The sequence below is a fragment of the Electrona antarctica genome, assembly GCF_951216825.1.
Source record: "Electrona antarctica genome assembly, chromosome: 4".
Lineage (NCBI taxonomy): Eukaryota > Metazoa > Chordata > Actinopteri > Myctophiformes > Myctophidae > Electrona > Electrona antarctica.
Window position 1 is genome coordinate 40231706 of NC_136809.1, and position 25127 is coordinate 40256832.

General features: G+C 41.5%; 1 protein-coding gene across 5 annotated transcripts; it reads right to left on the reverse strand.

The window, feature by feature from the left end:
* Positions 1 to 8398: 8398 nt before the first annotated feature.
* Positions 8399 to 24405, reverse strand: aftpha (aftiphilin a). 5 transcript variants are annotated; one of them, XM_079499756.1, is made up of 9 exons: positions 24197 to 24405; positions 20275 to 21956; positions 18848 to 19014; positions 16426 to 16555; positions 14446 to 14502; positions 14009 to 14131; positions 13148 to 13208; positions 10618 to 10741; positions 8399 to 9080 (listed from the first exon to the last, which is right to left on the reverse strand). In XM_079499756.1, exons 2-9 carry the CDS (start codon positions 21916 to 21918, stop codon positions 8927 to 8929), a joined length of 2460 nt encoding a protein of 819 aa, XP_079355882.1. In that variant the 5' UTR covers positions 21919 to 21956; positions 24197 to 24405; the 3' UTR covers positions 8399 to 8926. The 5 variants fall into 5 exon arrangements, with proteins under 5 accessions (XP_079355882.1, XP_079355880.1, XP_079355881.1 ...); XM_079499754.1 differs by having other exon boundaries at positions 13148 to 13211; XM_079499755.1 differs by having other exon boundaries at positions 13148 to 13211; positions 24329 to 24401.
* Positions 24406 to 25127: the final 722 nt, after the last annotated feature.

A 25127-nucleotide genomic window follows, 5' to 3' on the forward strand; every position in this document is an offset into this window, starting at 1 on the left:
GGACATTAATTGTGTGTGTCCAGTGGTTAAATGGTCAGTCAGGTGCTCTGATATTGTAAATTGTGCTTCATTGCTTGCTGACCTTGAATCTGTGCCTTGTCTTATGCAATATATTACATTTTCCTGAAAGATATTTAATGAAATGTCTATAATATGGATTCAATTCTGATGGGATTACAGTTTTATAATTTTATTTTCTACAATAAATGAAAATGGAGACATTGTTGTGTCCTCCTCATCTCTATCCTTACTTCTGTAACTAAATGAAAGGTTCATACAAATAGGAATCTTAGGCATAATAACACTAAATGTTATGAATTTGGACATGGAATGAGTTAGTTTAATTGATTGTATGTGATGTATGTGTAGCATTACGCGAAAGCGGGGATTGAACCCGGTGCTCCCACTCGCCAGACCAACGTGCAATCCATCGTGCCGAGCCCGATTGGCAGGGCTGTTGAGGACTGGGTCTTGGCTGGGGGCTACAATCACCCTCCAGTCTTTGAAGCGTGTCTCACTTCACACCGCGGACCGCCGCACACGATGTCCCTCATGTCCCTCACACGAGGATATCACAACCTGCTGACAATGCCAGATTGTAGCATTACGCAGAAGCAGGGATTGAACCCGGGGCTCCCACTCACCGTGCCAATAGGCCTGAGCCCGATTGGCAGGGCTGTTGCAGGCTCGGTCTTGGCTGGGGGCTACATATGGGTAAACTGTGTAGTAATCTATAGAAATGTGTTTTGCCAAAATCGGCTTCATGGTGGCGCTATAACAGGCCGTTGTGAAAAAAATTGGGCAGAGGTTTGTCGTTGGCATCCAGGGAGTGTGTTTGCACAGTTTGGCCTCGACCGGGCCAACGGTACGGGAGATTAGCTGTATGCAGACGGACGGACGGACGGACGGACACACGGGCAGAGTGCAAAACATTCTCTCCCCATGCCTTCGGCTGGTGGAGACAATGAGTTATTTAGTCGTAGCGCAGCATGCACACACACACACACACACACACACACACACACACACACACACACACACACACACACACACACACACACACACACACACACACACACACAATCTGTACCCAGTGAGCCACTGTCCATGCTGTTCTTAAAAGGCCAAATAGTTAATGACAGAAGAGCCAGAGACTTGTTTCCATTGTGGTTCATAAACATTCGAACGTCTAGAGATAAACAACAGCAAAAGAAACAATAGACAAATCTCCTGTTATTTTATTTTTTGTATTTTATTTTTGTATCAATGTTGTACTCAAAGGGAACAGCACTATATTTCTAAAACTATGAAACATTTCAAAGATTCCTTTTCAGGCAAACATGTCCACTGTAAGATGAACCTAAATAGGTTTGAATGGGATTTCTAGGTGTAAGTATGTAGGACTAGTAGCATGCCAAAGTTTGTGCTATTGCCATTGAGAATGCATTGGGCGTTTAAGTTAAATAACTCCAAAACTCCAAAACATTTCAAAGTAAAAAGTTCCAGCATGTGTCTCCACAGTAAGCTGAATTATAAAAAAGTGTGAATGGAGTTTCTAGGTGAAAGTGATTTTTTGACGTGCCACTATCTGCCATTGAGCCCCATTATACATTTCTCAAATTTAAAAGCACTATATTTCTAAAACTATGAAACATTTCAAAGATTCCTTTTCAGGCAAACATGTCCACTGTAAGATGAACCTAAATAGGTTTGAATGGGGTTTCTAGGTGTAAGTATGTAGGACTAGTAGCATGCCAAAGTTTGTGCTATTGCCATTGAGAATGCATTGGGCGTTTAAGTTAAATAACTCAGAAACTACAAAACATTTCAAAGTAAAAAGTTCCAGCATGTGTCTCCACAGTAAGCTGAATTATAAAAAATCACACCCGTTTGAACTGAGTGGTGTAATATAGCCTGTCTGACGTAATGAAATCATTTCTGACGTAATGAAATCACACCCGGGTGAACAGGGTGAACATAGCAACCATGCTCATTTTTTCTGCACTAACAAAGCCAGTTGTAGGAAAATCACACCCGGGTGAACAGGGTAAACATAGCAACCATGCTCATTTTTTCTGCACAACAAAGCCAGTTGTAGGAGTGGTTTACACCACTCAAAAGTGTGAATGGAGTTTCTAGGTGAAAGTGATTTTTTGACGTGCCACTATCTGCCATTATACATTTCTCAAATTTAAAGCACTATATTTCTAAAACTATGAAACATTTCAAAGATTCCTTTTCAGGCAAACATGTCCACCGTAAGATTAACCTAAATACATTTGAATGGGGATTCTAGGTGTAAGTATGTAGGACTAGTAGCATGCCAAAGTTTGTGCTATTGCCATTGAGAATGCATTGGGCATTTAGGTTAAATTACTCAGAAACTACAAAACATTTCAAAGCAAAAAGTTCCAGCATGTGTCTCCACGGTAAGCTGAATTATAAAAAGTGTGAATGGAGTTTCTACGTGAAAGTGACTTTTTGACGTGCCATAGAGCTGCCATTGAGCCCCATTATAAATGTCTCAAATTTGAAAGCACTATATTTCTAAAACTATGAAACATTTCAAAGATTCCTTTTCAGGCAAACATGTCCACCGTAAGATGAACCTAAATAGGTTTGAATGGGGTTTCTAGGTGTAAGTATGTAGGACTAGTAGCATGCCAAAGTTTGTGCTATTGCCATTGAGAATGCATTGGGCGTTTAAGTTAAATAACTCCAAAACTCCAAAACATTTCAAAGTAAAAAGTTCCAGCATGTGTCTCCACAGTAAGCTGAATTATAAAAAAGTGTGAATGGAGTTTCTAGGTGAAAGTGATTTTTTGACGTGCCACTATCTGCCATTATACATTTCTCAAATTTAAAGCACTATATTTCTAAAACTATGAAACATTTCAAAGATTCCTTTTCAGGCAAACATGTCCACCGTAAGATGAACCTAAATATGTTTGAATGGGGATTCTAGGTGTAAGTATGTAGGACTAGTAGCATGCCAAAGTTTGTGCTATTGCCATTGAGAATGCATTGGGCATTTAGGTTAAATTACTCAGAAACTACAAAACATTTCAAAGCAAAAAGTTCCAGCATGTGTCTCCACGGTAAGCTGAATTATAAAAAGTGTGAATGGAGTTTCTACGTGAAAGTGACTTTTTGACGTGCCATAGAGCTGCCATTGAGCCCCATTATAAATGTCTCAAATTTGAAAGCACTATATTTCTAAAACTATGAAACATTTCAAAGATTCCTTTTCAGGCAAACATGTCCACCGTAAGATGAACCTAAATAGGTTTGAATGGGGTTTCTAGGTGTAAGTATGTAGGACTAGTAGCATGCCAAAGTTTGTGCTATTGCCATTGAGAATGCATTGGGCGTTTAAGTTAAATAACTCCAAAACTACAAAACATTTCAAAGTAAAAAGTTCCAGCATGTGTCTCCACAGTAAGCTGAATTATAAAAAAGTGTGAATGGAGTTTCTAGGTGAAAGTGATTTTTTGACGTGCCACTATCTGCCATTGAGCCCCATTATACATTTCTCAAATTTGAAAGCACTATATTTCTAAAACTATGAAAAATTTCAAAGATTCCTTTTCAGGCAAACATGTCCACCGTAAGATGAACCTAAATACGTTTGAATGGGGTTTCTAGGTGTAAGTATGTAGGACTAGTAAGCATGCCAAAGTTTGTGCTATTGCCATTGAGAATGCATTGGGCGTTTAAGTTAAATAACTCAGAAACTACAAAACATTTCAAAGTAAAAAGTTCCAGCATGTGTCTCCACAGTAAGCTGAATTATAAAAAGTGTGAATGGAGTTTCTAGGTGAAAGTGATTTTTTGACGTGCCACTATCTGCCATTATAAATTTCTCAAATTTAAAGCACTATATTTCTAAAACTATGAAACATTTCAAAGATTCCTTTTCAGGCAAACATGTCCACCGTGAGATGAACCTAAATAGGTTTGAATGGGGATTCTAGGTATAAGTATGTACTAGGACTAGTAGCATGCCAAAGTTATAATTTTTTTCGGACGGCATAATATAACGTTTTTCGTGATTTTGGAGGATTTGAAAAAATGCCCTAGATGAAAATCATGAAAAAACGACATAGTTCATGGTTTCGGACGGCATACTATAGCATGTCGTTTTTCGTGATTTTAGAGGATTTGAAAAAAAGATGAAAATCATGAAAAAACGACATACTATAGTTCATGGTTTGGGACGGCATACTATAGTATGTCATATTTTCATGATTTTGGGACACTATGTCAGAGCCAGGACTTGAACCTGCAGCCTCCTGATTCCCAGGCAGGCTCGTCACACACACACACACACACACACACACACACACTACAAAGACTGTAACAAGTAACTGTAACACAAGATGTTACAGTTACTTGTATTGGAAATTAAAGAGTCTGTGTATTATGCAAATCACTGAGGCTAGACAGTCAATGACACACGACACGCACACATTTTAACACGGTACGGCAGAAGCAGCAGCAGTAGTAGGCCTAATATACATGTCATTTGCTTTCCCTTTCTCAATGGATTTATTCAACCGGGCAATATATTAAATTAGTTAGCAACGTGCTCTATAGCTCAAATGTATACAGAGGTGCAACCACGCAGTAGGCCTACCTGTTCCTACTAAGCAATAGCTTTCATTTTTTTGCGCCGACGAAAATGAAAGCCATGGGCACCGGCTATACCAAACCAACAGACACCCACATTACTCAAAACAAACACTATTTTTAAGTTTAATATATTATTGTTGTAATTTACTATCCATCCATCCATCCATCTTCAACCGCTTATCCGTAGGGTCGCGGGGGCAACAGCTCCACCAGAGAGCTCCAGACTTATTCTATCTCCAGAGCAACATTAGTGACTTCCTCCTGGGGGACCCCGAGACGTTCCAAGGCCAGTGAGTCGATGTGTTTCCTCTAACTGCGCCTTGGTCTGCCCCGGGGTCTCCTCCCAGTGAGATGTGCCTCGAGGCCCGAGAGGCATCCTAACCAGATGCCCACCTAAGCATTAGTTTTGCACAAAAAACACTCCTGTCTCCTTGCGTTAAATTTGGCCATATCCAGTTGCCCAAATGTGCTGACCTCATCACATTGTGGCTATGGCCACAACGGCTAAGGCTGTTTTTAGCCTTAGTGTTTAGTTTTTCGTGCAAAACTAATGCTTGGAATGGATTCAGAATCATGGAAAACCCCTAGTTTGACCATATACTGTAAAGAGTTTGACACGTCACATGCTACATGCTACCAAAATATTCCCCCCCATTTTAGCGAATCAAATCGAAAATCTTAAAACGTGAATAACTTTTGATCTAAATCATTCTGTCCAATTCAAATCAAAGATTATGTTTTAGACGGTGGCACGGAGCCACCTTGAAATAGGTCCTGAAGAAACAAATCGCTGAGCGTCCTGATTTAATGGTTACAAATACTCCTGGGCGATCGGGGTGTTTTAATGGTACGCCAACTTTCAGCAGCTGTCAAAAAATCCCCTGGGGTGGCTGAATAGAAACAAATGTGGGATGTGTTAGTAGACTCTAGGCCTGTCCCGGACTAATTATATGTATAGTCGAAATTAATATGAATAAATTAGCTGTTAGTCGACTGGCAGTCGACTGATCATGTCTTCCGAAACCATGAGCATGTCGTTTTTTCTGGGGGGGGCACTGTTGGGACACGTGGAGGCACTGTCTGGGGAGGCAATTAATGCAGGGACACTGGTGGGGCACTGGGCACTGTCTGGGGAGGCACTGGGGGACACTGGGGGGGCACTGGGGGGGGGAACTGTGTGGGGAAGCACTGGGGGGACAAATAAACAGTGGTGGAAAAAGTACTCAATTGTTTTACTTAAGTAAAAGTACCAATCCTGCAATTTCAAGTTTGTAGTCCAAAATGTGGACTACAAACCATGTGACTTCCATTGGAAATGCATTGGGGCGGCCATGACACTCACAACATTCATACAACAAGCATGCATCAATGTTGTATGCTAGATCGAAAGGTGTGAGTGAGGCCTGTAACTAGTAACTAAAGTTTTCAAATGATTGTAGTGAAGTAAAAGTAAAAGTTTTGGCTCCGAGATGTAGTGGAGTAGAAGTAAAAGTACTGGAAATTGAAAATACTCAAGTAAAGTACAAATACCTCAAAATTGTACTTAAGTACATTACTTAAGTAAAAGTACTTACTTTCCACCACTGCAAATAAATAAAGAAAATAACATATTGGTTAAATAAATGTGCTGTGTTGCTTTTATTCTATTACAGTGTTCATAGATCAATATCTAAAGACATTGCAGTAGGCCTTTTTTTGTTTTGTACCTTTATTTAGACTGTGTCTCTTTTACAAGTGGGAACTGGAATATATGTATGAATATTCCAGTTGAATGTGGTGAGCCTGAACAGTCTGCCAAACACATAATTGTCCCAGGTCACTTGTGCAGACCATCTAAAAAACAATCTGATTTGGGAGAGGATACCCAAAACCAGGACAGTCATGATTGTTGTTAAAAACCCTGAATGATTTTGCTGTTTACAACCGATTGTGTCCAGATAACTCAGTTGGTAGAGCTCTTGCTTCCGGACCACAAGGCCATTTGTGGCAGCGGTGGCCGAACGGATAGCGGCGCGGTCTAGATACCGGAAGGTTCCCAGTTCGAATCAGCCGTCCGACACGTTAAAATTACCACCGCTGAAATGCCCTTGAACAAGGCATCAACCACTACGATGAAATGTGTTCTATGAGCAGGGCCTGGCTGGAAACAAGTTCTTGAGCTTAGCCCAGATACCCTGGGTAAATATAGATTTCATTTCATTTCATTTCATTTCATGGGTTCAAATCTGGGCACTGCCAAGTCAGTGTATAAGTCTTCAAGAACCCCCCAATCAAAACTGACTGCATATTGTTCTTATTGCCGTCCTGCTTAGTCCCGCCATATCGCTGCTTGCAGCCTACACATATATCATTTTTACAATAAGATACGTTTTTTTCTGCCAGCAGCTAAATACTATCATTTTGGGGGTCCAAAATGACATGAAAAGGTTTGAGAAGAACTCATACTGTATAAACATCAGATATCAGAAAACTGATTTAGAAGACATTTGTAGTTTGGCACAGACACAAAGAAGGCAGACTACAATAATTTCTCTTAAATTATTTTAATTTCTTGTGTACACTAAAAGTAAAATTTACACACTTAAATTCTCAAAAGAACCCGGGCATGCATGTTAACCTTTTTACAGGCTCTTCAAGTGATTCAGTTTTTTCCATAGGAATTTTCCCGTACATTTTACAGTCCATAGTTTTACTGTACACAGTCTAAAGCCACAGTGAACTATGATTACATCCATTTCATCTTTACAATGTGCAAAATCCTCCTGGGGACACAGGGCTGACAGTGGTACAACAAAAACAAATAGAAAATGAGAGCCAAAGAACAAAAAAGCACTTCGTATCAGAACAGTGTAACATTATGTAACCAAATGCATCAAAGCAGAAATTGGTCCCTTACTTTCCTTTGACGTGATTCAACCTTCAATTCTAAATCATCTTTACATGTCTCAGTGGTTTCAAACAATACTTGAATCATTCTTAAACTCACTCCCACCCAAAAGAACAGTGAAGAAAAACATAATTATATATTAAACATAAACTAACCTATCAGTGTCATGGTACGTCTCCAAAAAAATCAACCAAAACTTGATTGATCCCTGTGGGAAATTAGGTAACGGTGATATTTTATCAGCATACTGGATTTTTAGATCTGACATCTGAATGATGGATGGCTACCTGTCAAAGTGGCTAGTAGTAGTGTAGACAAACGTCACGGCCCCTAGCCCAAATTCTGCTGCATTTGGCCAGGGTTAGCCTAGTTTTCTACCCTTCTACAAAAGTACAGTTATATTCCATTCTTATGGAAACGGCTGGACTGCACTGAAGGGTGGTTTGAGATAAAAAACAAAAGCAAACTTTAATTACGAGACAGTTAACAACAGCGCATTGTAGCCATGGGTTAAGAAATTAAGTTCAGGATAAAAATCTATGTTCTACGTAGATTAAACAAAAACGAAACAAAAAAAAAGGCCTTTAACACAATAGGAAAAACATTCAGCTGGATTTTGCAGGCAGTGTGGTTTCAAGTTAATATATATATAAATGTATATTTTTATGCTTATATATATATATATATATATATTTATATATACACTATCCTGATTCACTTTTATTTGTCCCTCACTTATAGCATTTACCAGTGTTTCATTTCCTTCACAAAGACATGAGTACACACACACTCCCACCACACAGAGAACCATAAAATAATCTTTCAAAAATTATAATAAAAACAAAAAAGTCAAAATAAACAATTTGTCCCTGATTATATACACGTCATTTCTCCCAAATATAAACGGGACACTTCTTCGAGGAACCTTAAATTAAACGACTCTATAAATAATGATCTCTTCCGCTAGCTATTCTGCTTTAGGAGGTCGCCGGCTAACACTTTCCCCACATACTATATATCAAGACCATTTCCATCTTAGATGGACTATGTTTAAATGCTTCAGTTGATTAAAAAAGAAAAAAGAAATTTAAAATCAGAGGGGGAGGAACACACCTTAAGCCACAACACGTAAGCAAAACACAAACAAACAAACAAACAAACAAACAAACAAAATTAAGCCTCATTTATACTTGGTTGCATTCCGGTGGTTGCATGCAGTAATCAGCAGATATACAAGCTGACCACGTGCAACATTCGTGGCACGTGGTGAGGTTGCAGATCTGCTATTTACTGAGCACGACACCGGCACGCAACTCAGTATAAATGATGCTTGAGTTTGAGAAAGTAAGAGATAGACTAGATGAGTTGAAGTACACGAGGGGTGGGGTGGGGGATAGGGAGGTATCATCAGTCTGGTGTGGGCTCTGGCTCTGCTGTGCAGCCCAGGGGTGTCAGCGTTGTGGGAAACATCAGAACCTTGGCCTGCATGAAGGACAGGTCCGGAAGACCCGCGATCACTTTAGACGCCTCCTCGCTCAGGTTCTCCTCTTTCCTTGGCTTCCTGGCAGTCAACGAGAGGACAAGGAGATGATGATTATCGATTTTCTTTTTCCAGCACACACTCCACACATCCTATTTTAATGAGGAATTTAATGATTGAAAAGTCATCTCTTATTGTAAATATACCAAAACAATGATGCAGAGAAGCCTCGATCTAAATGCAAAACTAAAAACAAAAAGGGTAGAAGACACGTTAAGCAAATATCAATGGATTGGTATTTAAGATAGTCAAAGGGAAAGTGCCCTGTCTAGTAACTTCTCCTCCAAAGTGAGTGACACCCAGAGCCACACCACTAGAGCGGGAGACCATGATCTGGTACCACCAAATTTAGAACAAACATGGGACAATTCTCATTCTCCTACTCTGCCACCAACATGTGGAATGCTCTGACACCATCCATTAAATGATGTGTAGCACTGGTTTCTTTTAAAATGGGCCTAAAACATCTATATCAGGATACCAAAAATGGAGGTAAATGTAAATTCAATGCCACAATTTTCCCTTTTTCTCCTTTTTCTCCTCTTCGCTGTCCAGCAGAAACCAGCTAACAAATTTTTTCATTTTTATTTATTTATTTTTTCATAAACCAATGCTATTGAACACTGTGTCTGTGTGTTGGTTAAAAGCATTAAAAAGTGCTTCTGACAAAACTCCATTCTCAACCTGTCCCTCTTTCATGCAAGTGATTGACAATATATAAAGTCACAATACCATCCACTATTTTCTGCCCGACAGCGGATATATACAGTGTTTTATTTGTTGATGTGTAAATATTATTTTATGCTATGTTGATGAATTGAATACATACATGGAAACAAGTCCCACTCCCCAGTACCTTTTTGTGTTATCCTTTTAGCCTTAATGTCTTACTGTACCACATTCCTGACTAATAAAGCATTCAATGAATCCACGACACGTTGGGACCAGACCTGCTGAAGACAGTTGTGACACGCTTTGATCTCACAGTGACACAATCACGTGGTTCATGCATCATGAAAGCTCTATTATGAGGATTCAATGTTTGGAACTATGGCCAAAATGTGAGCTGTCTTGTTAATATTTCTGGAGCAAGGAATTATTGCGTTGCAAATCTCCTGTCCTTTCATAATGGAAGGTCCAGTTTACTCTATTCTAACTAAGGGAAATAAGAACGGAAGCAATGAAATACCTTTCCTCTTGCTGCCATCTTCCTACTACCTGCTGCTTAGATAGTTCCAGGTCCTTTAACTCTACTAGGAACCTTCCTAAGTAAAAAGGACTTCAAATCCACCCAAAGTCATCAGTATAGTGGGGTTTCGAAAGCAGCTCCCCCTAGTGTTCAAAAATAAATTTGCTCACTGACTTTCTCAGGTTCTTCTAACCATCAGTTGCAATTACAATATAAGCCATGATAGGCGATCATTCAATTTGGAGGCAAAGCATAGTTTGATGTTCGGGGGAGTTATTGGATTCCATTTCAGTACTGTATGTAAGAGACTTGCTTGATAAAGGTAAGTGAACACAATATTTAGTTATAGCTTTCCGTCATTCCCCTGACCTGGTGGATGTGCTGGTCTTCTCCATAGTGGACATCAAGCGGGCGAAGGCATCTGCCACTCGACTGGAGGAGCCACTGGGGTCCAGCTTGGCGGTGGTCAACTCATATAGCTCTGGGTCCACACCTTGGGAGAAACCAAACAACATGATCACAAAGGAGGTACAGAGTTCCACACACACACACACACACACACACACACACACACACACACACACACACACACACACACACACACACACACACACACACACACACACACACACACACACACACACACACACACACACACACACACACACACACACACACACACACACACACACACACACACACACACACACACACACACACACACACACACACGATGTATTTCACATCTGATTGGGGTTTTGTATTTTCAGACCAGGAATTAATTTTGGTAGGGAGTCAGATGATGAGAGTATCTTTTAAATTAGTAGGAAAGTTTTGGGAAAAAACAAGAAGGAAGAGCTAGGAGGCACGGAGACGAACAGTGATGGTGCTTCCGTTCCTCCTGCTGACCTGGTATGGAGGGAGTGCTGGTAGAGCCAGAGTCCTCTACAGGGCCAAAGAAATCCAGGTTTAACAGAGAGGAGCCGCCACTTGCTGCACAGCCAACAGGAGTGAGCAGGTTAAGAGAACAGCAGAGACAAAGAGAAGAGAAGAGAAGAGACCAAGGAGAGAGACATGCAGCTCAGTCAGAGAAGAGTTAACTAACCTAGAGTGTTAATCAGGTACAGAAATTAAGACTAAACATCTATAGCTTGATGGAAATATGCTTGGATGGCACTTGAGATATCAGAAGGTATCAAACTTTGAAATGAAAAAAGTGATTTGACAATAATTATTATAATTGATTAAGGCTAATAATAATAATATAACTGGGGGTCCATGACAATTTTTGAGAACCACTGACATATGCTATGCTATTAATTTGTTGGATCAGACACAACTCCATTTCATAGATTAATGATGTAATTGAATACCGTCATGTCCACCCTTGTCACACGCCTTGTCACAAGACTGGTATAAATTGCAGTTAACACCCTGAGCGGCATAAACAGAGTTCTCCATCCTATTAAATAGTTCAGGACGGAGATTTATTGACATCAAAACCGATCGCATCGCTCCACAGGCTTGGAGAGTCTGTTGGGCAACATTCGATGTAATTTCCGGTTGGGACGTCATCCAAAATGTTCCCCCCATTTTAGCGGATCAGATCGAAAATCTTAAAATGTGAATAACTCTTGATCTAAATCATTCCGTCCAATTCTAATCAAAGATTATGTTTTAGACGGGCCATTGCGGTCCCGTCGCTAGTCGCGTTACAATTAATCATACCTCCCGTTGTTGTCGATCGCCTCGGGGGTGTTTTTTACATCTAGCTGCTTCAGCTACATCCGGGATAGCGCCTGGTGCGTCGCTAAATGTGCTCCGTTGCTGCAAATCGCTGGGCGCTCTGATTTAATGGTCCTAAATACCCCTGGGCGTTCGTGGTGTTAAGAGCTGGCATTGCGGCCCAGGCGGTGGCGTAACCGTCTGGGCACCCGACTGGTAATCCAGTCGCAGTGTGCCGCGGGTTCGACTCCCGAGCCCGACACGGCCTTTACTGCATGTCTTCCCCCATCTCTCTCCCGTTTCCTGTCAGCCTACTGTCTGTCCCTTCAAAAAACCAATAAAAAAAAAGGCGTAAGCCGCAAAAAAATATCTTAAAAAAAAAGAAAAAAGAGCTGGCATTGCTACAGTAGCCTAACACCTGCTTAACCCATTTAGACCTGAGGCTGACTCTAAAACACCATCACAAAATGAAAAAACATATTTTTTTGATAATAATTAAATTAATTTAAAAAAGAAAGTGCCACGTGAAAAAACTGCCAAATGTATTATTATATAAAATGTGACAGAGATTCTGCCAAGAATGAAGGTATAATTATACGTCTTTGGTTTAACACCGAGTTGGCCATGTTAATTCTCTTAGGCTTAAAAAAAAGAAGTATTTTTTTAATGTTTCCCTCGCCTAATGTTTCGTGTAATTGTACATTTATTTTAAACTGAGGTTATGATTTAAGGCAAATAGTTTAGTTTCACTCTGTGTGGCACATTAACATCAGTCAACAGCCAAACGTGCCTGTGTCGGGCAGCTGGCAGGTTTGGCAGTAATAACATCTAGTGCTGCTGCCTCGTAAAACACGGAGAAAGCGTTACGGCTGTCAGGTTTGGCAGCAATCAGCATCTAAAACTCAGTGCCTTATACAAAATGGAAAAGGCGGATGCCGAATTTCTGTAACTGACATTCTTTGGCAATGGGCCCCGATTAACCTCTCCAAGAGACAATAGCAAGTTCAACATGGTGACAGGCAAGGGTTGTTGGTGCTTGGTGAGTGGCGGCGAAGCATGAAGCAGAAACAACAGGCCTGAACAGGAAGTGAGAAGGATTGTGTCAGTGGTGTCCAGAGGAAAGCAGACAGAAGTGGTTAGAGAGGTGGGGGCTGTGGAGGGAGGGTGGACCTACCGTCCAGAGGGTTCGTAAGGCCACTGCTGCTCCAGTCAAACTGGACGGGTGGGAGAGTCTCCTGCTACAGCAGCCATGCGGTAACCAGCCGCAGACATCCACCAGCATACAAGGTGGGGGAGGAGGAAGAGCATGTCAACACACCAATTAGTCATACCTATTATTACACATATAATAGAGCCCAGAGTCTAACCCAGAGATTGGGGTTGCAGCCAAAGGCAGGTAAATTAACTGCTCACACTGGCTGGTGCCATCACAGAATCCAACAGCAACTTACACTATTTCAACTAGGCAACTACATTCTTAGACTACTAGAGCACAGACAGCAAATGATGGGGGGGGGGAGACACAGTGAACTAATTTATCTGCCACAAACTCAATTGCTGGCCTGCCCTGAATTATATATATTGGCACATTATAAAATTGCACAGTTTTGGTTTTGTATTCTCTAAAATAAACAAGCCCTGTCATTTGATATTATAACATAAAAAATACAGTAAAGGCCAGTGTTGCATTTTATTTATTTTGTTGACAAACTCACATCATTACACATACAGATTATGACGGTAACAAGATTTGTTACATTCTATCATGTTGGCATTGTGGTTGCTTTTAATGTTAGTGAGATAAGAATGAAGTTGATTATCTCTGCCAGAGCAAAGGCCCTGGGAGGGGATTAGGTTTTAGCCCCAATCTGTGTGTTTGACAGTCCGGGCCTAATCTCACAAAACCACTTGACTGATCAGCTCCAAGTACAATGTTGTGTTTTTCCACGTTTTATATATTTTCGAAATATTTTACTGAACGCAGCAGATTGAGTTGTTTTGGGTGGAGATTGAGGACCATGTGTCGGTTACCCACCTGGGCTGTGTCGGGCGGACAAGAGCTTTTGGCTGGCCCCACTGGAGGCGTTTGTGCTATGGAGGCGATCATCTCCGCTGCAGAGATGGGCTTCACTGGCTCTTTGGTAGGTTCCAACATGCCCTTCCGAAAAATGACAAATAAATAATAATGTACAGTACATAGACAATATACATGCATACGTTATGGTTTCCATGCCATATTCTTGATTGAATTAATTAAATTAATATCTAATATTAATCATTGATATACCCAAGAAGTCAGTACACAATAAAATGCTCAGTGTTAATTTATCCATTTGTACTTTTGAGGGCATAAAAATGTAACCAAATGATGGACCCTGTGTATACTCTCAGAGTAACGCTCAGGATTGTTACACTACAGTGTAGTTCATTAATCAGTGTCTGGGTTGTCATGTGAAGGAGAGCTGAACTCACCAGGCTGGCAGCATACATGGGGACGATCATTGCCTGCTTCTTCTGCCCTGTGAACAACTGTGTGTGTGTGTGTGTGTGTGTGTGTGTGTGTGTGTGTGTGTGTGTGTGTGTGTGTGTGTGTGTGTGTGTGTGTGTGGAGACAGGGGATAAACAGCAGGTTACAACCCTTTATGCCTGTTGAAATTCTTCCTACAGCCTTCATAAACATTTCATAACTTCATATACATTTGTATACGTTAGTGGCTCAGCCAATGCAGTATAATACAAAAAATAGCACTGTGAATAATATTCCTGTCAACTATAGTAACAATGAGCTTGAGGCTCAGAATGGTTAAATAATTTAAGCTGCCAAAGTTCTGAACACCTTTCATTCAAATCGGACCCCAAATGAAGGTGGTAGAGCGTTGACGAGAAAACACTGAGAGACGGACAGATGAAGACAATACAATACAACCCGTTGTGCAATAAAGGATTAATGAAAACAGTTCCATTCATCCTCTTGCTTTTTTGTTTAGTTTTTACACGAAAATAAAATGTATGTTTGAGCAGTGCCAACTGCTCCAACGTGTGGCTATGTCTGTAGGTGTTTTAAAGTAACTTTAAAGGCAGATTTTTCCAGCTTAATCCTCCTCAGTCTCATATTGAACTATGTATAAACTGTTTGTACTGATTGTTTGGTAGATCATCAAATAGTTAATGTCAGCCTGAAGATGTCAAGCAGGCTGTGCAGGCATATTGTCGCTGGGCAGTGGGCACTATGTTTTTTTATCTCCAGAATAGGTCACCCAATCTTGCATAATTGATGAGATGTGGACAGTTGCATCAATACACTGTCTGCTCCACAAGGTCACTGGAAGAGCTATCATACTTATACTCGCTTCCCTCCCCCCCTTTTTTGAGCGGTGCTAGCCGCTCCAACATGTGACTGTGTGTTTGGGTGTCTGGGAGGGTGTCAATAGACGCCTTAACAGACGACGTCACACTGATAAGCAACAGCATGTGCGCGCATAACGGCAGCAGAAGAACACCACCTCTCATAAGATGCAATGAAGAAGTTCTAACTGCACTCACGTGTAAAAAATGCCCCATCAAACTTTCAGATGCTGTTTTTATCCCAGTGTGGAGGAAGAATGATTAGGATTTGTATTGTGATCTCTCGCCCTGAAACCAGTGCTCCCCAAAACAACAGGTTTGGAGATCTGTTGGGAATTGATTACATGAAACCGCCCAGTTCCAATGTTTGTAAACAAATAATTGGTCTATTAGTTGGTAGGTAGCAGCACAGTTACTGTGCAGTGAAAGAAAAGAAAAAAACAGAAATGAAAACTCCACTGGTTTATGCCGTCTATGGGAACGTAGTTTTAATCTTATGCCGTCTATGGGAACGTAGTTTTAATCTTATGCCGTCTATGGGAACGCAGTTTTAATCTTATGCCGTCTATGGGAACGCAGTTTTAATCTTATGCCGTCTATGGGAACGCAGTTTTAATCTTATGCCGTCTATGGGAACGCAGTTTTAATCTCGGATGTTTGATTTGCGGCTCATTTCTCTAAACGATATGATCCTCGACTACAAACATCCTCGGTTTCACTTCCTGATTCTCGGTGAAACGGCTTTCAGAATAAGATGCTTTGCCAGCGGCAGGGGGCAGGGCCCTAGTTTTGGTCGGGGGTGCCATTTTCGCAATGGGACAAAAGAAAGAAAATGTAATTCTATTGTGCATGTCATGTGCATGTCATCACACCAGATTAGAGGAATTTTCAAAATATGGATAAAAAAAAATAAAAAAAAAATTGCTCGTCTTAACGTCCCTGGCAATCAGTACATAGTGAAAGCGGGCTCGTCTTAACGTCCCTGGCACTTAAACTATTAAATGACTGTATGGCGCTCTGAGCTACCACCAGCTGGCGCTGTTGGCGGTATGAGTTAAACAATGAAGGGTAGGATGGCGGTACACAGATGAAAACTAAATAACTTACAATGTTCCGGATGTCGATGCCCAGGGAGCAGAGTAATGTCTTGTTGCTATGGGAACCACCCCACTGATGTCGGAGCCCGAACGCCCCGTGGATGTCCAGAAGTTGCCACCAAACATCCCCCTGCAATGCCCTGGATAGGGATGGGAGGATAATCGTTATAATCGTTTATCATGATAAAAAAAACGCTCACAATAATCACATCGCGGAAATTTTAATTTATAGTGTAATTGTCCTCCCGTCACACACACGAATGAATTAGCTTTTGTCGAACTGCAAATTCAGTACCACTTCAACAGAGTGCATTTTTGTTTGCTCATTCACTGCCAGAGTAAATACATAAATAATTCAGCACCTTTTTCTCTGTGCTTTTATTTTTTATTTGGACCCTCTGTTCTCTAGTAGTTATTGTCCTTTGAAAATAGCATGTCTGGCCAAAAATGGAGTGCCGAAGAAGAGAGGCGAGAAAATGTTTTTTACCAAATGGGATAACAAGGAAGTGAAGTTTTGCGATCACGTGATCTCCTGTTTCCCTGTATGACTCTAGGAAAAATAAAGAGGAAGGTGCACGGAGGTGCGGCCAGGGCTCCTGCCGGAGGTTTGCACATGTGCAGTGTAAACAGGAACTGCGATGGAGTGTTCCAGCAGAGGTGCTAGAGGTGCATGAGAGTTGCTGACCCTGAACTGAAATAATAAAAAGGATATAAAAAAAAAGAGAATAGTACAATGTTGATTTTGTTTTTATTTTAAAAAGTACATCAATTTCATAACTGTGGAAAAAATGTTGTGTATAACAGAGATAAAGGACAAGTACATTTACTAAATGTTATATTTTATTGTGTGGATTTTCCATGTTCTTTTGATGCTCGCTTTGATTGTAGAACATGTCTCAAACTTTTATTTTTGTGAAATGAAAGGAACACGGATACTGTTCATTCAAGTGCTGTGGATCATATAAAACATTTGAAAAGGGAAGGGTGACTGCTGTTTAATTCTCAACTGTTCTGGATCTCATTATTTACATCACAAGTTATGAGCTTTCTATCTAGCACCTCTGCTGGAACACTCCATCATCGCAGTTCCGGTTTACACTGAGCATGTGCAAACCTCCCGCAGGAGACCGGGCGACACCTCTGTGAATGTTCCTCTTTAATGTTTCTAGGTATGACTGAGGGTTAAATGGTGACTCATATATTAGCAAAGAGCGCCATCTAGCGTAAAAAATAAAAACACAACAGAACTTTGGCGGTATGTTTTGGATTGACAGAGTGCATAATTAATTCTGGGGTGAATGTTCACCCCAGAATAGGGATGCTGGGATTTCAAGTAGTAAACAAAAGTGTCGTTTTAACTTTTAAGCATATTTTGATTATTGCAATAATATCGTAAATTTCAATTATTTTTTGCACAATAAATTTCATATCGTCCCATCCCTAGCCCTGGGATACATGTCAAACTGCTCATTAGACTGAAAAAAATAAAGTTCTTATATTTTTCACTATAACCAAAACATCATGCGCACACGCGCTTTAAAGTTTATTGCTTGCGCAGACCAATACCGGCCAGAGCGGACATCTGGTCACCACTATATACAGTGTTTAATAGTTTTTTACATTTTATTTTAAATTTCCTTGATGTTATCATCCCCACCCCACCCCAAATAGGACAGAAAAACTAAGACAATACAAAGACAGCAAAATTGAGTAAGTAAACAAATAATGAAAAGACAGTAATGTTTTTTTATAGTTATGTTATCAATGAGTGTTAATGCTTTGCCAATTATTTGGGGGCCCACTTGCAATATCCTCATGGCCCACAGGTTGAGAATGGCTGGGATAGAGCGACCAGCCGACAGCCAAATGCTGGTGATGCAGGATGGTTGAATGGTGCCCTGTTTCCTGCCCAAATGGTCGTACTTAGAGAAGACAAACTGTTAAATATAGCCGCATTTGGCAGCACGTAATTTCCCCATTCCTCGTTCAACAAAGTGATTAATGTTTAATTGGGACAGGATTCTTGTTTTCCCCGTGACCACACAGCTGCTGGACCACTGTTGGTCGGTCAATCTGTCTGTCTGAAATGTTTGAATGCCAACCGTACCGAGACCTTGTCAGAGTTTATCATGGATTATGTGTGTGTTTTTTGTTTTGTGGGCAGTTTCTTTTTGTTTTTTGCTTAGTTAGATCAGATAGTAGAGACAGGAAACTGAGGACAGAGACGGGGGAATGGACATGCAACACAGCTCTCCCGCTGGATAATGCCATCATGTTGACAACATACTATCATTGGCAGCTACCAGTTATAGCAGTGGTTCTCAACCTATTCAGGCCGTGAACCCCCAAAATAATCACATGTGGACTGAACATATTTCTCATGGAACAATGAAGCAATGAGGAGGTGAAAAAGACCAGGTTGACTGACTCACCCACTGCTTGGGGAGCATCGCTCCTCCTCCTGTTGCCCTGGGTGTGAGCTCCCCTCTGAGGGCTCCAGCAGGGCCTTGAGGGGAGTCACGTCCTCCCCCACGTGGAGAACCGGAGTTTCTGGAAAGCTACTCTGAAACAACCTCTCCAGACGGCCCGACAGCAACGCCTAGCAACACAGAACGGTTCATTTATGTCTAGGAACATGGCCCAAGGTGTTATGTCATACAAATGGATATTTAGTATGTATGAGTTGGACCCGTTTTAGGTTAGACATCTAAAGCAGATCAGGATGTTTTGCATTTAGCATGCATCATTTAGCATTTCCTGTTCCTCCCAAATGGAATCTATCACTTGTCTGTCCTCACAAGCTTATAACCCTATACACAAGCATTAACCCATTTAAACCTAAATTCGATTCTACAAATGTCTTCAAAATCATGACAGTTTTCAGAAAAACCTATGTTTCTATGTCAGTGGTTCTCAAACTATTTCATGTGAAGGACCCCCAGAATTATATGTAATTGGCCACCGGACCCCCATCTGAAAATATGTTGTTCCAGGGACAACACATTTGTTTATTTTTTTATTTGTTTATTTTTACGATAATCTTAACAATCGGATGCAACTGATCCCACACACAGTGTGTGTTGTCAAAATGCGTTTCAAAACAGTAACCACATCCCTAGTCTCTCTTCATTACAATACTGCTTCCCTCATTTCTTCTTGGCAATGCCTGCATTGACTGGCAGGCAACTAACCGAGGAACGTAGGAATGAGGAACCTTGTCCTGACTATACAATGAATAAACTAATAATAATAAACGTAATAACTAATTGCACATTGAAGTTGTTAACGGGTTGTACAGTGGCTGGCTGGCTGCACACTCAGTGTTAGTTTAATTCTGAGATTTGTCAGTGTTAAAAGAGGAATGTACTGTGTATTAGGGATCTATGTTACGAGTAGAATGCCTCTCTCCAGGTCACATTCCTGAGGGGAGGGTGCTTAAGATTAATCATCACTTGTGCAGGTTAGAATAATGCTACCTCTATGTGCATTCATAGTGCAACAATGATGGCATGTAACTTAAGTTTTTCACAGTAGATGTACTTTACATCCTTGTGACAAATAAACATCTTAAATCTTGAATCTATTTCAGGAATTTCTTGATGCCCGTCTTGAAATAATAGGTCTCCCTTGAAAAATAGGTTCTAAATCTCATTCTCAATGGGGTTTTCTTTCCTGCTTAAATGAAGGCTAAATAAATAGATTCAAATGTCAATGTTCCCTTCTGAACAAAATTACCTCTCATTACAACAGATTAATACCACATGACATGACCACATGATGTTGTATATGTCCACATAGCTCCCTGGACACAAAGAAAAGACTGTGGTTATGACATTGTGTATTACAGCAAAACACTTACTGAATGACTCTCTCCCCTGCTGGTTTGTTTGTTGAAGGCAGGAGTGGCTGTCACACTCTGTTGCCACTCCTCCTCTTTGTTTTCCAGGGGTGCAGCGGCACTCTGCTCCTCGTTGAACACCGCCCAGGACTCCTGCTCTCCTCCCTCACTCGGGTCAGGTTCATCAAAGGCGCTCCAACCTGCATCTGCCCCAGAGTCTCCTACGCCATCAGGAGCCGTGGTAAAATTCCCAAAACTGTCGCTGCACGGGAAATCCGCAAACGTGCTCCCGTCCTCTGCCTCCTCGGAATGAAATTTGGGGGTGTCAAAATCACCAAAGTCATCATCCACCTGTTCATCTGCCATTTCTTCCACAGGTTCATGGGTATTATTTATCCTGTCCTTTTCCTCCTGTGGCTCCAGCTGGTCAAAATCTGCAAACCCCTGGCTGCTGAAGGAGGCTGCATCTCCGAAGTCACCAAAGTCTTCCTCGTCGTCTTCTCCCAGCTGGCTGTGGTCGGCCGGTGTGGCGTTGTCCTCTGGTAGGGGAGGAGACGGCACAGAGCCCGTGGTACTCATGTCCCCATACTCCTCCAGGGCGTCCGTCGACAGCGGCCTGCCAAAAGATGTCTCCGTCTCAGTTTCCGTCTCGTTACCGGACCCCTTCCCGTCCAGCTGCCCCCCCTCACTATCCTCAGCAGTCTCAGGCAAGAGGCCGGTTTCACCACCGCATGCTGCTTCCTGGAAATCGTCCCCGTCAACCCCATTGAGAGCGACCGGTTCCTTAGTGCAAACTGCCTCCGAAGTGGCTTGCTCGTGTGCAAAGGCTATGTCCCTTTGTTTAGAGTCAGCATCTGCATGAGAGCCCCTATCCCCATTACTTGGGTCATCTGGGGCCACAGCAGAGAAAGATATGGAATCAGAGCCGGCCATATTAGATCCGGTTCTGTTTGTGTCCCTGACATTGTCCTCTAAAGTCATTCCCTGTTCTATATTTGAGTGCTCCTGGCAGACATCTTCCTCTAGCCTGGGATTGTTCACATTACCGCTTATGTCTACTGCCTGAACGTGGTGTCTTTCAGCACCTGGGAAAGCGGCAAAGTCTGCAAAATTGTCCTCCGGGCTGCTGGGAGGGAGGGCACCAATATCCTCTGTGGAGTTTCCTTTTTTATGAGAGTGAACAAACTTCTGCAAGGGAGGGCTTCCCTGACATTCAAGCGTTGCAAATCCATTCGTTAGAACCTCAGCGCCTGTGCCGTTGCAGTCGACAATCTCGACGCTGGCTTGGCCGCTCCCGCTTAAATCCGTGGCGTTGGAAAGGACTTTTTTTGTTTCGTTGCCGACAGTTCTATCTGAGGGACTGTGAGTCTGACAGACTCCTCCTGGCACTATGCCATTGACCTTCGAGAGATCGCTCGTCCCATTTGCAGAGGCGAGGCTGGAACGTCCCACCACGCCTCTGTTGCTGAGTTCAGGTGGAGAGGAGGCGGCCAGGCTTTGGGACTGGTTGAAGGAGGTGGGGGTATCAAACTCAGTGAAGCTGATGCTGTTGGGGACGCCGGTAGAGAAGCCGCCAAAGTCTCCAAACTCGTCTTCCTCTTCCTCCGCGCCATCCTCCATGGGCGGCGGAGAAGACGAGTACATGCGGATCACATCTGGCTCCATGGTTCTCAGGCACACACGACGAGTCCTTCAGCTTACACCTGGGAAGAAACAACGACATTGTTAATATTTCATTATGTTTCACTTGTATTTATCATGTACTGGTCTGGTATTAAGTGAATTATAATTCTTGCTCACTAACCAGAAGGGCAGTTCTCAATAGTGCTCCAGGGCCTATTAGCTCGGTCTGATGTGTTGCTACGACACTATGACCTTGCCACAAATGAAGTTACCAAAGCACTCTCGAGCAAAACAGGACAAATTGTTGTCAAGTGGACAGTAATTAAGTGGTACTGGCATTCGAAGAGTAACTGTGATGTAGAAAAATAACTTCTACACATGAACTCTGAGTTCACGTGAACACACAATTGATTTTACAAACTCAAAGTCAAAGACTAACCACATGGCTTGAGCTCTGCACTGTGCATTGATCATGGGAGGCACATTTATGACCCCCTATGTTGATAGCTATTTGGAGGTCAAGGTGATAGATGTAGTCATAAATACAGTGATAGAACTTACATTACACTTTATATTTACAGATAGCCTCCCTGTGCCCTACATTATGTTAACTCAGTCAGGCCTGGGCTAAGAAACTTTTCCTTAGAGCCCCATCCCCCTTCTTAAATATGACAAAAGCTGAGACCCCCTCACACGTGTGTGCAAACACTTTTCATATGACAAATAGCGAATCTACAAGCTTACAATGTGTTGTAGATAGGCTATTTACGACTATTTTAATAAACATAAAACATTTTGAATTTATTTTTGACAATACCATGAAAAACTACCATGTTGGACTACCGGTAATAGGTAGGTACCTTCAAATTATAAAAATGGCCTCGCAAGTCCTCCATGATATTATTTCCGCTCCACTTTTACCTGTACGTTTCCAGGGTTGCATGCTGCTACAACACATGAATTCCCCCATGGGGATAAATAAAGGTCTCTATAACATCTTGCCTCTCAATTTTCAGTCAATCTGTTTGCATTTGTTCCTGCTCAAAAACACTGACAGAGAAATATTAAAAAACAAGAGTTCCGACTTCTAAATAAGCTGTATGTGAAATGAAATGAAATGAAATGAAATGAAATGAAATCTATATTTACCCAGGGTATCTGGGCTAAGCTCAAGAACTTGTTTCCAGCCAGGCCCTGCTCATAGAACACATTTCATCGTAGTGGTTGATGCCTTGTTCAAGGGCATTTCAGCGGTGGTAATTTTAACGTGTCGGACGGCTGATTCGAACTGGGAACCTTCCGGTATCTAGACCGCGCCGCTATCCGTTCGGCCACCGCTGCCACGATGTAAAATGTGTCACCTATAGGTGACACATTTTCATGCTGTTTTACACTAGCCTTATGTTTGTTCTTAACGGTAGCATACAGCTCATAGCGGTCTACCGCTAGCACCTCTCCACAAAACCAACATCACTGATGACCTCAAGCTTCAAAGCCCCGAAGTGTGTGTGTGTGTGTGTGTGTGTGTGTGTGTGTGTGTGTCAAAGGGGGTGACAGGTAGTGCCATGTTGTATTTAATGACTTAAATGCTGGCATGACGGCTGTTTCAAAGAACAATAAACTAACGTGGTCAAGCCAGCAACATCAACTGAGCTGTCAAACAGGTTCTCGTTAACTTAACTTGGCAAAAGAAACGTTCTACTGCAGCCACGTTCGATGACTTTAAGACAACTATCAAGTTAGTCAACTTTCCCATGGTTTCTCTCTTGCCAAACGTTACTGAATGAACCAAGCTGGAAAAGCTAACAAACCAACCAGCTATCAGCATTACGTGTCAGTCAGTACGAACATAGATAAGCCATCAAAACCAGATAACATTAACTTGACGTGTAAATAATAAGGCAAGACGTCATCTCACTAGAACAAGAAAAATAACAATTTTGCTCTGGCTTGCTTCGCAGAGATAGGGGTGGCAACGTTAGCTGCATTACCCTAGCTTGTGCTAGCTGCATGACTTGTTGTCATACATCCAAAAGCGTTAGCCTAGTGTCACTTACTAAAGTTAATGGCAGTAAACGCCGACAGCAATGCACAGCCACCTCAAATACATCAGTCGCCACTGCAAAGACGGAGAGTACCAGAAAGTGACATGAGAGCTGTCCTTGTTTGCTAACTGCGCAGCTAGCTAGGCTATCACTGACAACAACAAGCATCATTCCCCTATGTGGATAACATGGAGCTAGCTGCTAGGCTAACTTATCCAACACATCCGGGTTGGTTGACAGTATAACCATTTACAAAACAAACGTTTGGTGCTAACCGTAGGGTCCTGGCCGCTGGTTTCCATGACTCAGATGGCGTGAGAACGTCCCATGTTGTGTTGAAATTTAAAAAGCCAACAATATGGACAACAGCTCGTAAAACACAAACAGCCGGTTGATGGTCTTCTTACTTTGGCCCCTTCTCCCCTGCCAGTCCAGAATGCTACTACCCAGCATGCACTGCAAAGAGAGAGAGGACTGTGGTGTGGCTGCTTTGCACTGAAACTATGTAATGATGGAATGTGACTGTATTAATGAATAATATATCCTATCAAATATATCCTACAACGTTGGGTCCAGATATAATAGTGAAATGGCAAAACAAAAACATAACAAGACAAGAGTAACCAGAGGTGTGCATAGTTTGGGCTGTGTGTTGCTCATAATAACCAGTTGACCTCAGTGTCCTAAAAAGAAAATGCAACCAGTCTCCTCCTCATGAATAATTCAGAATGTATTAATATTATGAATACACTGGGCAATTTTAATATACCGGTAGTATAGTTAAACTTATTGAAATGTGACCTCCAAATTGTACCTTACCTTGCACCTTCAGAAATGTAGTTTATAGAAAAGAGATTTATTATATAAAGTTGCGTGGCCTTATGTTGTGATTTGACAATGATTGTATTGTCTTTGTAGACAACAGCAATCAATCATAAATACATTTCCCCCAATTGCTACGTATAGTTCAACCATTTACATATTACATCTTGCTTAATATTTGATATCAAATGTAATTAATTTTCCTCACCACCTGGATCAGAAAATATAAGCTAACTTGGCTAAATAAAACTTTATTACACTTTTATTATGTTGAACCACCTGCCATGGCAGTCATAAATTATTCCTGTACACTTAAATGCAAAACATGAAAGAATATTTAAATAGGCAATATTTTAATATTGGGAATATAATTTGGGAATATTT

Coding starts and splice junctions, on each gene's coding strand:
- aftpha (XM_079499754.1), bottom strand. CDS start 21,918: ATGGAGCCAGATGTGATCCGCATGTACTCGTCTTCTCCGCCGCCCATG. Junction 14,503..16,425: donor GCATCGACATCCGGAACATT/GTAAGTTATTTA, acceptor ACACACACACAG/TTGTTCACAGGGCAGAAGAA. Junction 14,132..14,445: donor CCATGTATGCTGCCAGCCTG/GTGAGTTCAGCT, acceptor ATTTTTCGGAAG/GGCATGTTGGAACCTACCAA.